Genomic DNA, 12268 nt, shown 5'->3' on the forward strand with positions numbered 1-12268 from the left:
TTTGCTCAGGACCTGCTCAGCCGCATGCCATGTCCTCCACTGCCCAACAAGGAATGCATACACAAGCAATCAGAATCCAGGCACGAACTCCCTGCTCAGCCTCCTCCTGCTTCACTCAAGTAGCAAATCTTCCACAGTGCAAATTCTGTGCAGTTTTTTTCCAGATCATGATACTCTGTTCCAACACAGATCCGAAGGCAGCTTCCCCAAGTATCTTGTAAAAGTCATAAAGCACAGATTTTCCTTAAGAGGAACAGTTTTATTCATCACTGCAGAGGAGACAGACGGCTTCAACGTTTGCGGCCCAGGCAGCCAAACTATTATGAAACCTCCCGTTTTAGTTGGTATCTTTTCATTAGAGAAGAACAGGTATGTTAGAGCATTATTCACAAGAACATACCAATTACCTTCTGCTAACCCCAGGCCAGGAATGTGACCCTGGGAAACAGCCAGTAGGCGTGATAGATTTGAACACAGACAAATCTTCCATGGAAAAAAACAAAACAAAACAAAACATCAACAACACATTCTTATCCCTGCAAGAGCCAGGCAAGATCTTTCCTCTGTTGTGCCATCTCTTCCAGAAACCTGACAAGCCAGGCAATCTCTCTCCTCTGTCGTGCCATCTCTTCCAGAAACCTGACAAGCCAGGCAAGATCTTTCCTCTGTTGTGCCATCTCTTCCTGAAACCTCGATCTCTGGCTGTTATCAGCCATAGCTGCTTCATAACAGTACAAAGAGGGTCCTTTCTGAACATGGCACAAAGGGCTGAGGATGTTCACCAGGTCCAGCATGCCACACGTGTGCATGTGTTTCCACAGTCCCTCCCTAGACAAGATTGGGAGACTGCACTTTTTGACACAGAGCATGGGAAATCCTCTGTTAAACCCTGCCTGTGCAGGGACCCTGCTGTAGGATGGACTGATGTCCCATGAGGCCAGGACACGAGTATAAATGACCATTGTAGAGCTTTGGAAGATCAGACCTTCTATTTCTTACCCCTTGTATTTCGCCTTTGGGAAGTCGACTTATAAGCATGGGGTTTGAGAGGGAAAAAAGTGAAATTCCACGCACTGTTTCTTTTATCACTGACCACAGGTCTTTCAGTCCTCAGATGACAAAGTGAGGTGGGAAAGAAGCAAAGCAGACCATTTATCAGCAAGCTGCTGCATTCTGCTTTCAACACACAAATCCTCCTGCCCAACTCACATTCCTTGCAGACAGCTACCACATCAAGCGTCCCCTCCTACGGCCACAGCCCTGCAATGGCTGTCAACCCTTCAGCCTCTCCAGGCATGCTGTTTTCATGCAAGCTCATCTCCATCGGCTGTTTAAGCTGGACTGAGTCTGGGGGGGCTGATCAGTTGGTATACCTCTCCCTCTCAGTTCTGCCATCATGCTGAAGGACAGCACAGAATCTACTGCCCCAAGAAGTGTCATTAAAGGGGTCAGGAGCCCCCATGTGCTAAACACCCCCAGGGCTTTAAAAGCGAGTCAAGGAAGGGGTAAAGGAACCATGTGCCCCAGGACATCTTTTTCTAGTAGATCAACCCCTTTGACTTGCCAAAGGAAACCTGTGGCAGAGCCATCTTGCACTGAACTCCCTGGAAAGCAGCACAAAACCCCTAGCTGGGACTCTCCTTCTTCAGTGCTTTCCCCTCTGCCACTGAGGAAACCCCTGGGGCTCACCCCAGGCAGGACCTCCCAGACCAGGGCTTCACAACACTGTTCGCTGATCACAGTAGCTTGTGGAGGTCCTGCCTGAGGACTAGCCGCAAACTCCACTCAACCAGATGACCCCAAACCACACCTCACCCTCTTCATTAAACACCCATTTGGTTGGCAAATGCATTTCACCTGAATGATCATCTCATTAACAAGCAGCACTGTCAATAGTGATTGAGAACTCACTGACAGAGCAGGAAAGGAGGTAAAACAGATGCACATCAGTGACACAGACTGCCAAGTGTATGCACACCCCTCAGACAGGGGTGCCAAAGGCTTTAGGCAGAGTAAATAAAATCCAATGCACAGTCCTACCCAATTAAAAGAAAGTTAAAAAAGAACAGAAATAAGTTGCTTTGTTGAGATTGATCTGCCGCACTCCCACCACGACAGCTGCATATTGATATACTAATGCCGCACAGTGCGTCAGCAATGTCTTCCTACAAGGGCCCAGCAGGCCAGACTGTGTTTTTGCTTACCTGAAACTCTTGGTGTTTCTTTTCTTGACCACTGTGCTCCTCTACTTCCTGGCAGGGCCTGGACTTCAGAGCAGCATCGCCGCATGCTGCAGAGCAGTTACCACGCTCTCCTGTGGGAAAGGCTATGTTTCAGCACTGGGCAAAGCAGCCTCCTCACCAATACCAATTCCCACATCTGCCAGCTGCTCTGAACAGCCCTACAAAGGGTCCAGCACCCACAATCCCATAAACAAGCTTATAAGCCCCCTTTATCAGCTCCATTAAACCCACAAAGTCCTCCTGGTAACACACAAGTTAAGGTTCACTCTCTACAATCTGCTCTCCCATCCCCTGCCATAATATGGGTTAGAATTTAAGTCCACCTTTTCCTCTGGGGAATCAAAGCAAGTCACCTGGTCCCCAAGAAGCCACTTAAAATTGCTGCTGGGAAAAATGCCAACAGAGTCTCTTACAAACTGGCCAGGCGCAGAAGATTAAGTGGAGGCTGCTCAGGAAAGTAAACTATTTTAAAGATATTAAGCTGACCTTGTAGTGTTCAAGTACTTCCAGCAGTGATATCTGTCTTGCCAGGAAGGGAGAGACATCTAAAAAGTGGTCTATCTCTTGCTCCTCCTGCCTATTTTGGCCCCTGCTAGCCAGCCCTGGGCCAAATGACGCAGAAGGTAAGCATCTGCAGTTCAGCGCTGTCCTTGGCTCTAAACTCTGAGCCTGCCTGGTGACATGAAGGCTCAGCACCACAGATGCACTGGTTTCTCTTTCCATCAGACATGGGAAGCTCTCCATCTCTTCCGGCAGGAGAGTGGGAACAGCTCAGGACCTCACCATGTGCTGGACCCGTTTGACTTATTTTTCCCTGTGACCTGCCAAAACTCTTCAAAGGGACACTGGCCTGGGCAGGGAAGAGCTCCTCTTTCTTCCTGCCTGCTATCTGCCCTTCCTTGTGCAGGCTTCATGCCTGTCACCTGCTTCCTGGTTGTTATGTGTCCAGATCACTCCCACACAGCTCGTTTGGAAAAGTGATTGCAGGAAGCCATAAACAACCAGGTCACAGACTTTTGGGAGAGGAGGAAGAGAAGAATAAAAAAAAATGAGGCGGAGGAAGAATAAAGGGACATGAACTCACTTGACCAGACACCAGTTGGCAGGATCCATCGGATGATTAAATTATGTATAACTGAGGATCCATTGGGATCAAAGCATTTAATGCCAGGGAGCTAGACCTCAAAAAGGAATCCTGCAGAGACAGGATGGTCAGCAGTCCTTCCCTTCCCTGGAACAGGCTGTATGCAAACAAACCAATTAACAGAAAGGTAAACAGTTTGGAGTCTGCTCTGCAGGATGTCAGGGCAGCATGCTGGGGGATTACAGAGCTCTCCTGTCATTAGCAACCCTTTCTGCTTTAGCAAGATTAAGTGACTACTTAACTACTGTTAACTACTAACACCCCATATGTAGCTCTAAAAGTCCCTAAACCTCAGATGACTGGATGCTGGAAAATCTACTGGAGATGGATCTTCCTCTACTCACCCTGTTCTTACGTTTTTCTGCAGCATCTGTCATTGGCCATTGCAGGAAGACAGGGGATGCTGGCTCTGATCCTACATAAGCCGTTTCATGCTTTTATCACCCCTGGAGTGGAACTCCACAGCTCTCCAGCTTCTCCCTCAAACTCAACACCTAAACTAACGCAGCCTGCTGAACAAGTGGACCATGCTCTTAAATCAGCAAGGTATTTATTTCAATGGTAGGGAAAAAAAAGTCTCTGAGTGATTTTTGGATAACCATTCTGTGTGCTGGCAGCCTGGAACACCCAGAAGTCAGCTAGAAAGACTGTGTGGTCAGAAATGCTCCCCCAAATCCCTGGTCTCACCTTCAGAGCACTGGGGGGGGGGGTGTGTGGTTTTTTTTCAAAATTTCCAGGCTCAGTTCAAGAGGACTAGAGTCAGGAAGCTTCACATTCAAAGCCAGTGGCTCAGCCATTGTCTTGACTTCAAAAGATATATCAGAGGATGTTTATCTTCTTCCCTCTGAGCTCTCCTTTTGCTTACCATACTCTTAAACTCAAGCATCCTTGTAAGGCAGAACTAGAACTACATGCACTACTATAAATCAAAAGATTATTCATAAACATTGTGATTTATGAATATTAGAATACAATAAACATGGAACAAAATACTAGGAAATAGAAAAATCTTCATGGTGTGACATCTTCAGTACATTTGTGCTTTCACCAAGTTAAATAGAGTCAGTTGCCTTAAATCCGCACTGGTTTATTGTGCTGTTCTCCAGTTAGCATCACATGGACTCTTTGCTGTGCAACGGACAGTTCCTTAAAAGGATGCTTTGATGACTAAAGTCACAGAGCTCCCCTTTCGCTACTTCTAAAGAAAAGTGTTGGTTCACGCTAGGAAAGAGACTAAGTCCCACAGGACACAGGCTGCTAGAAAGCTGCATGGTATCACCTGCCCTGATCTGTGGGCTCTCACCTTATTCCTGATCAGTTGTCCCAGCATCAGTAAAACTCTTTCCTCCTTCCTCAAAAGTTTGCCTAAGAGGAAGACCAAGATTTCATTATTGCCAAGGAAAGCCCACCAGGTCCCGCTGCCCCCTCTTCCCTTTGTCCTGGCACTAGCCTGGCCCCCTCGGTGAGAACATTCAGCTCACTGAACCAGCACAAAGCTAACTTAAGAAGAAAAACTAAAAATGATTATGTGTTTCCTGACAATTTGGCATTCCCCGCAAGGACAAAGCTGAAAGCAGCCAGGAAAGCACCGAGTCCTTTGCGAAGAAAGCAAGCCAATGGGCAAGGGCTCTGCCAGACAAGTTCCCTGCTGCTGTTCACAACATGGATGTATCCTGCCAGGCTGCCAAAGCTTACTCCTGCCCTAGCAAATCCTGAGGGAGACACTCAGCTGCTGCATCCTGGAGCACTGGAGAAAGTCACCTTCACCAATATTCTGAATTAATGTGCCAGAGATGAGCTGGGGGCCAAGGTACATAGCCCCACACTGTGCTGGGGAGAAGAGAACGATGCTCCCCCAGCTCAGTACAGATGCCTGATGACCGTGGCGCTGCGATGGTTAGTCCTCTGGCTCCTGCACATTTGTTTGTGGATGGAGTTGGGCAAAACAGCAACACTGGTTTAAGGTGCTCTGCTGCCTTGCCCAGATGGGGAATTGGTTCCTGTGCCAGGGTTCTGCAAGCAGAGGACACTCAGAGCCTCTGTCTGGCTGGGGAAGCAAGGAAGAAACATTTATTCTGAAATACTGGAGACATGTGGGAAGATGAGGGGAAATCTCTCCAACACTAGTCATATGAAGTCAGAAATCAAGGCTGATGAGCTTAAAACTTTGGCAGTTTATGCTCTGATCCAACAAACCACCCAAGCATGCCCAGACCAGAGAGGCCGTGTCTGCACATAAACAATTAATACCTCAAACACCATCTGCTCCTGGGATAGATCTTGCTGGTTGTATTCACTTCACACATGGGAAGGCTCCAGCATCATTGTGAAAGCAGAGGAAGACGGAGGTGGGCAGTCACACAGGCTGAGGTACTGCAAAAGCCATCAGGGACGTGAAGCCTGGGAGATTCTGCTCTGTCTCCATTTCACCCTTTTGCTGGAAAATTACCCCCCTCAACACTGCTCTGCTCCTCATGGAGACAGTCAGCTCAGGACTGTCTTAGGCAGAAAGAGACAAGGCAGAAATGGCAAAAAAGCCATCAAGGTGGCCAAAGTAGAAAAGCAGAGCCCATACGGTGAAAAGCCTAGATCCCAGCCAAACTGCCAACCCCTGCAGGTGTCCATAATGCACCAGCATTGACAGTCAAGCACCAGAACAAATAACAAGACTACCAAAAACACAGGAGTACAAACAACTGCTACCATTACTACTGAAAACACCTGCTGCGGGCAGGATACAGATAAGCCAAGACCCAACAACCAAAGCTGGTGCAAGAGGAGGTGAAGGTTGTCAGGGCAGTGGCACCAAGGGTGGACCACAAGGAACAGGCAGGCAGGAGACAGCGCATCACAATTTGCTCCCAAAGAGCAGAATCTGTTGTGTTCAGCCACTGGCAAGTTAGTGCCTGGGCTTAGCTGCTTTCTCAGCAAGCAATGGATACCAGCACCTCCCAGACTCATTCCAGCTTTGTTCCAATACCTCTCTCAGGATATAGGCTCCTCCAATGACTGTAGAAGTCAGGACAACTGGCTCAGACAAGAGACCTCATGCTACATCCCCATAAGCCACATTTAGGCTAACCCCAGGCAAAGGGCCTCTCCAAACAAGCGTGTGCCTCCTGCAGCCTCCCCCTGGCTGGTATCTCCCCCTTGGCAGAGGCTGTGCTGGCTGAGCTTTCTCTGCACAGAGGTGGCTGCCAGCATCGCTTTCATCTCAAGGCAGAAGGCACTCGGCCATTAGAGCAGGTGGGAAGGCAGTGCTCACCTGGCTGCTGCAGAGCCAGTTCTGAGGATCTCTGAACTTCCACTCTCCTACAAGAGCTCCTGCATCAAAGTTTCCCTTCCTCCTCCTCCTCCATCACCAGCCCTGCAGGTGCCAGGCAGAGCCTCTCTTCCCATCCCTGCGTCTCTAAATTTGCCTGGTTGCTGAGCACGTCTATTCTAGGCAGCCAAAGGCAGGCGAGATGAGGGAAGTGAAGCGCATGCATCAGTCGCGTCGTGAACAACATCGGTGCCAAGTTCTTCTCTGCTATAGCCAGTTCAGACGGAGAATGTATCTGATGTGGTGCTCCAAGCCAAGTAACACAATTTGTGAAAAAAATCGGAAAAAAGTTCTTTCTGTACAAAGCATCCAGGCAATTCTGTTACATGGGGACACAGGGAGAAGCAGAAATAGCCATTATAACAGAAAAAACTACTTAGTACAAAATGTGGGTCAAACTGATCAAATCATAAGAGCAAGGTCAGGACAGAAAAGCAATACCACTTTGGGACACCAATAACCCCAAGCTGGCCTAAGCTGAGAATTGACATGGTACAGAAAAGCAAACCAGTCGCCCTGGTCCCACAGCAAGTCCTGCTAGCCCTGAGCAGGTCTGAGAAGGCCTGCAAATGCTTTCCAGCTTTGGGCAGCAGCATCTGCGATACAGCTAATCCTCAGTTAGCCTGGGAGGATTGAGGGCTGAGAGCAGGGCTTGTCTCCACAGTGGGGAAGGGAGGGAGGGAGGATGTTGTGCATATGCTAGCCACTCCCTCAGCAAAGCAAGGGGCGAAGGCACCAGGGATGGGAACAAGTTAATCGGTTTTCACACATGTAAAATCATAGCCATCATCTGGACTGGGTTTCCAAAGTGGGTAATGAGGGCAGTAACCTGGAAGGGTGTATCTAGTCAGGAAAGCCAGTTATGTCCATCACATCTTATCTCCTACGTATTGAAAAATAAAAACTGTCCCTCCCTCCTGAGAGACTTAATCCTCTAGACAGGATTAAAGTCTATCAGTCAATGGGCTACCCTGGAGAGAACAATCCAGCATTTGCTGGGTGATAGCTGAGATCGTATCAGCAAGCAATCGTAGGGCTTGGAGAGGAATTAGAGGGGAGCACAGGCAGCCTGAAGGTATGAAAGCATTTTCTGCTTTTAGCTTCCCAAGTAACGCATGGTGGCATTTCAGGCAGAGCAGCTCCCATTTTCATGCCTTGTTAATCTCAAGGGTACAATCAGACTGAAGCCAAGCCCAGCTCTGATTCTGGCTTCTCTCAGCTCCCACTGACTGTAATTAGAGGCAAATGCCTTTGATTGCAGCTCAGGTCTTAGGCACCTCGAACATGGCACCCAGGATTTCTAGAAGACACTTAAGAAAACACTGACCAACAGGGTAAACTGTGTCAGAGGCAAGGCATTTCTCCTGCCAAGTCATTCGGCAGCACCTCATGCTCTTCAGCAATTCCCTCACGCCTTGTGCTTGTCATTTTTTTTTACTGTCACCCTGTGGTGGCCATGTACCTGCACCTGTACCCTTGCTCTTGTCAGTTTGCAGGACTCTACCAGCCTTACCCAGCACAACTGAGAACAAATCGGTTTCTGCTAAGAAAGAAACATGATGCTTCTCTGCAGCACCTTCTTGGAGAACACCTGTAGCACAAATAGTTCTTTTGTATTGGCCTAACTCATGGCAGGATGGCTATGCAGGTCAGCTACACCCCAAACACTGCTCTCCTAACAGATACAGCTGTGCTCTGCAAGAGGAGTGCCCTCTGCTGAAATAACAACAGTCCTACAACAGGCAAAGCATTTTCTCCAGTTTGCTTCATGCAATGAGCACATTGCCTCACAGATCTGGAACAGAACCCAGGACAGATCACAATCCAAACAACAGGCAAGTGAATATAGTTCATTTAATACAGTTAAACACAGAGGGACCACAACAGCAAAACAAGATAGACTGAGGCATGTCAGGTGGGCAGGAATGAAAGAACAGGCAGGAAAACGTGTTGACGGATCTAAGACTGCGGAACCATAGGTGCCACATCTCTCCAACACAGAGCCACCTCTTTCTCCGTGCTGGACAAAGTTCTGAGGTCTCGTCTCTGGTGGCCAGAAGGAGGAGATTGGAGAGAGGTATCTGGATCTGGAGGAGCTGCCCTCAGCATGGTTAGTGCTCTCAAACAGGAGCACACTGCCCACCTGCAAGGAAAGGAGCAGCCACCCCAACTGCTCCATGCTGGAAAGAGGAACCCCAGTGCAGAGTTTCAGGGCCAAGTCCCAGACCAAGGAATGTCACAGCTGCCTCAGTGCAACTCACCAGTCCAGCCTCTCCTGCCCAAAAAGCTAGGGAGCCCCACCAGCAAAGATGAGCTCCAGGGCAGCCTGAATGTCCCCTCCAGTGGCCTGCAGGGCTCGGAGACTTAGCTCATCATCGTGTATGCCCATGTCTCGCAGCTGCTGAAGCTGTGGTTGCCACTGGCTCTACAGACGGGAAACAAAGGCAGCTAAGGGTAGGTGCAAGAGTCCAAGCAGAAACTAAACAGCCTTCTCCACAGCCCACTCTTCCACACTGCATTCTCCCACTTCTCTCTAGCTCACAAGTGCAATGCCAAGTGTGCAAACAGATCTGGAAAGCTCAAAGTCTTGCTGCAAACTCCCCAAATCCACCAGCCCACCCTCCCAGTACTTTTGCTTAGGTCTATCATGCCTCCTGCAAGAAGCACTTCTCCGGTGATGGCCCTTTCAGCTTAATGTGCTGCCACAGGAGGCAACTGGAAGAACCGCCTCCACCCTGCAACACTCAATGCGGTACGGGGCTTTCACAGGCTCCTGAAGGAAAAGGCTGTGACACTGACCTGCAGGCTGGGCTGCCCTGAGGCCTGCAGGGCATGCTGCAGGGCCTGGCTGAAGAGGTCATTGGTGATGGGTGTTCCTGACTGGACACTGGATGACATTGGGGAGGTCCCAGAGGAGTGACCCTAGGAGGAAACAAGTTGTACGTGGATCAGGAGAACACTTGTCACAGGAACCAGAGCCAGCACAGAGCAACGCCTGCTGCACCCCACCATCACGCCTCCTTGAGCCTGTATGGAGGAGAACTCAGCCATAAGAAAATAAAGCAGCAAGGGCCCCCAGACCTGAGTGGGGCTTGCACTCGGTCAAGCACTGGTTTTACAGCCCAGGAGGATCTCCCTAGCTGCTGCACTGCCATTGTACCTGGGTGCCAGGGGTGGGTGTGTGGGAGCTGCTCTCTGGGGTGCTTGCCAGTGCCAGCGCGGTCGCCAGCTCGCTCTGCGTGATCGGCCGGGGTCCAGCAGCCCCAGCATAGCCAAGGGAAGCTGGGCGGGAACCAGAAGTGCTGCTGGATGGTGTAGATCTTGTGCTCTGCATGGAGGAAAAAAAAAAAAACAAACCAACAAAAACCACCCCCACCTCTGATCCTGGTGTCCATGTCCCAGTAAAATCTGGCTCATGCTCATTCCCAGGGATCCCTTTCCTACAATACCTAAAACTCACAAGTGGAGAACTTTTAAAAAATAAACATGACAGAATGGGATGTGCTTTTTTCCACAAACTCAGCTATTACAAAACTGCAGAAGATGTTAATGTACCATCCATCAGCTTAAAGACAAAGCGTTATGAGCCTGTAACAAAACAGTTAGCTGTTGACAGGCACTTTTTCAGCCTAAACATGCAATTTCTCTTACAAAATACTTTGTCCTTTGGAGAGGAAAACCTTCTTACATCACAGAAGAAGGGCAGGAACCAACACTCCCATGCTTCTCAGCCATGCATATCTGTGCACAACTGTCTCTGCATCAATTTAGCTATGAAGGTGTTTACTCTCAGGACAAGTGCAGTTCCAAGTAGTGCTTCTGCATTCTTCTGTTGTGACCCTCCCTCAGCACTCAAGAAAATACTAACATGAACAGCATCCATGCACACCACAATCAATATGTTTGTCTCCACAATGCCCCTAGGACCAGAACAGCTCGTGCCGCTCGTGAGATGGGAAGAGAGAAAACTTAAACCCGTATTGCAAGTCCCAAACTGCCATTCCACCTGACCTGGCCACTTACCTGGTGGAAGTCATCTTCATCATCAGAGAGACCTTCAAACAGAAAGCCACCTGCCAACAGAAAAGAGAATCAAGAGATGTAGAAAACGGGGTGCTGGTCGGAATTAGGCACCAGATGAGAATCCCGTGGAGTCCTTGGCCATGCAGCCACGCTCAGCCCCAGCTGTCCTAACGCACTGGTTAGGACAGAGGCCGCAGGACTAACAAGTTCACATGCAGCAGGTCAGTGGAAGACAGGTCAGGCCCATCATTTGCACAAAACAGAGGCCACAGCACTCTGCTACCAACAGTCATTATACACACTTGGTTGGGAGAGGCCCTGAGGCCAAAGTGCCCCAGATGAGTCTCACACAGTGCAGAATCTCTCAAACCACAGTGCATGTTTCTAGCTCAGGAACCCAAACCTCTTTTCCTTCCAGCCTGGGGATGACTCTGTCAGTACAGCACAAATTTGTCTGTAAATCCCGCAGCACATCATTTCTGCAGGTTCCCCACTCATCTGTGTGGCTGAATGTACCTGGCATGTCCCGGTAGGAGCCGGAGGACATGCCTCGGGAGGACGTCTCTGGGGCTGGGAGAGGGGTGCTGCCAGCCACCGAGTGCAGAACAAGGACAATGGCATTCACAAGCGCAGGGTGAGCTGGGATTAGCCTGGAGAGAAAGAGCAGAAGGATGAATACTGTACACAGGGAAACTAAGACATCAGCAGCTCAATACTGACAAAGAACTTACAGCACAGCCATCCCCACTGGCTGCACCAACACCACTGCCTTTGGCTGTCCAGAAACACACACCTCCCCACATTGCTCCACGCAGCTGAAGAAGCTGGAGCTCCTTCTTGATCCCATGTTGACCCTCCCACAGTACACATCTCCCATATGCTCTCAGGGGAGCAACTCTCTGCTGTGAGCAACCAGAACCAGGTTTGAACCCACTATCTGGAGGCAACGATGGCCCTGTCTCTCACTAAATATCCTTTGGTTTAATCCAACAGTGGAGGTAGATGTGTATCAAAGTATCAGCTCCCTCATTCCTGCTGCTGCTGAGGAAGTGTCCTACCCTGAGTCTCTGGCCTGGTGCACATGTACTGGCAGGCAGGAGCAGAACTCTCTCTCCCACCCAGAGAGAAGCAGTCTATACAACAGTGCAACAAAGGCATTGCTTAGTCACTGCGCCAGCTTACGTGAACTTACGTGTCCAGCATGTTGGGGTCTGCAAACACTGAAAAGAGATCCTTGTCCTGTAGGACTCCTGGGAGGGATCAGGAAACGTGACAAGTAGGAGACAGGATACAAGAAACAGGAGCCACTCAAACAAGAGTCATGGGAAAAACCAGAAGAATAAATTGTTTTTCAGGAACTGAGTCACTAGCAGACACCATAAATACTCTATTATTGTTCTCTCTGAATCCTTTTATGTCTTCCTGGAGAGACTCTCGATCACAGCCACACACCCAAGGGATGGGGCTTTCCCAGCAGATCCCATGGGCTGTGCTCCAGCACAGACAGCTCCACCTTAAGGGCAGGATCAAATCTGG

The 12268-nt window shown here is 49.4% G+C and overlaps 2 protein-coding genes across 10 annotated transcripts in view; both read right to left on the reverse strand.

Annotated features, from left to right (window-relative positions):
- The window catches only part of SEMA7A (semaphorin 7A (John Milton Hagen blood group)), a 32000-nt gene extending 29686 nt beyond the window's left edge, over positions 1-2314 (reverse strand). For 2 of the 3 annotated variants that reach the window (XM_030014251.2, XM_030014250.2), the window contains exon 1: positions 2205-2308. Coding sequence is in view for 1 of the 3 variants with exons in the window: in XM_041123363.1 (XP_040979297.1) it covers positions 2205-2289 (85 nt within the window). In the remaining 2 variants the exon portion in view is untranslated. Of the gene's footprint in view, positions 1-2204 lie in introns of all 3 variants that reach the window. The other variant, XM_041123363.1, reaches the window with a different exon arrangement.
- The window catches only part of UBL7 (ubiquitin like 7), a 33298-nt gene that overhangs the window by 18312 nt on the left and 2718 nt on the right, over positions 1-12268 (reverse strand). For 3 of the 7 annotated variants that reach the window (XM_030014255.2, XM_041123376.1, XM_030014254.2), the window contains exons 6-11: positions 11925-11982; positions 11249-11382; positions 10733-10782; positions 9870-10037; positions 9509-9631; positions 8550-9134 (exon numbers count right to left, since the gene is read on the reverse strand). In XM_030014255.2, coding sequence (XP_029870115.1) covers positions 8997-9134; positions 9509-9631; positions 9870-10037; positions 10733-10782; positions 11249-11382; positions 11925-11982 — 671 coding nt within the window. In that variant the 3' untranslated portion in view covers positions 8550-8996. Of the gene's footprint in view, positions 1-2204; positions 2315-3336; positions 3485-4690; positions 4753-5672; positions 5761-8549; positions 9135-9508; positions 9632-9869; positions 10038-10732; positions 10783-11248; positions 11383-11924; positions 11983-12268 lie in introns of those variants that run through there. The other 4 variants (XR_003923376.2, XR_005932350.1, XM_030014258.2 and 1 more) reach the window with 4 other exon arrangements.

The sequence above is a fragment of the Aquila chrysaetos genome, chromosome 5 (genome assembly GCF_900496995.4).
Source record: "Aquila chrysaetos chrysaetos chromosome 5, bAquChr1.4, whole genome shotgun sequence".
NCBI classification, from domain to species: domain Eukaryota; kingdom Metazoa; phylum Chordata; class Aves; order Accipitriformes; family Accipitridae; genus Aquila; species Aquila chrysaetos.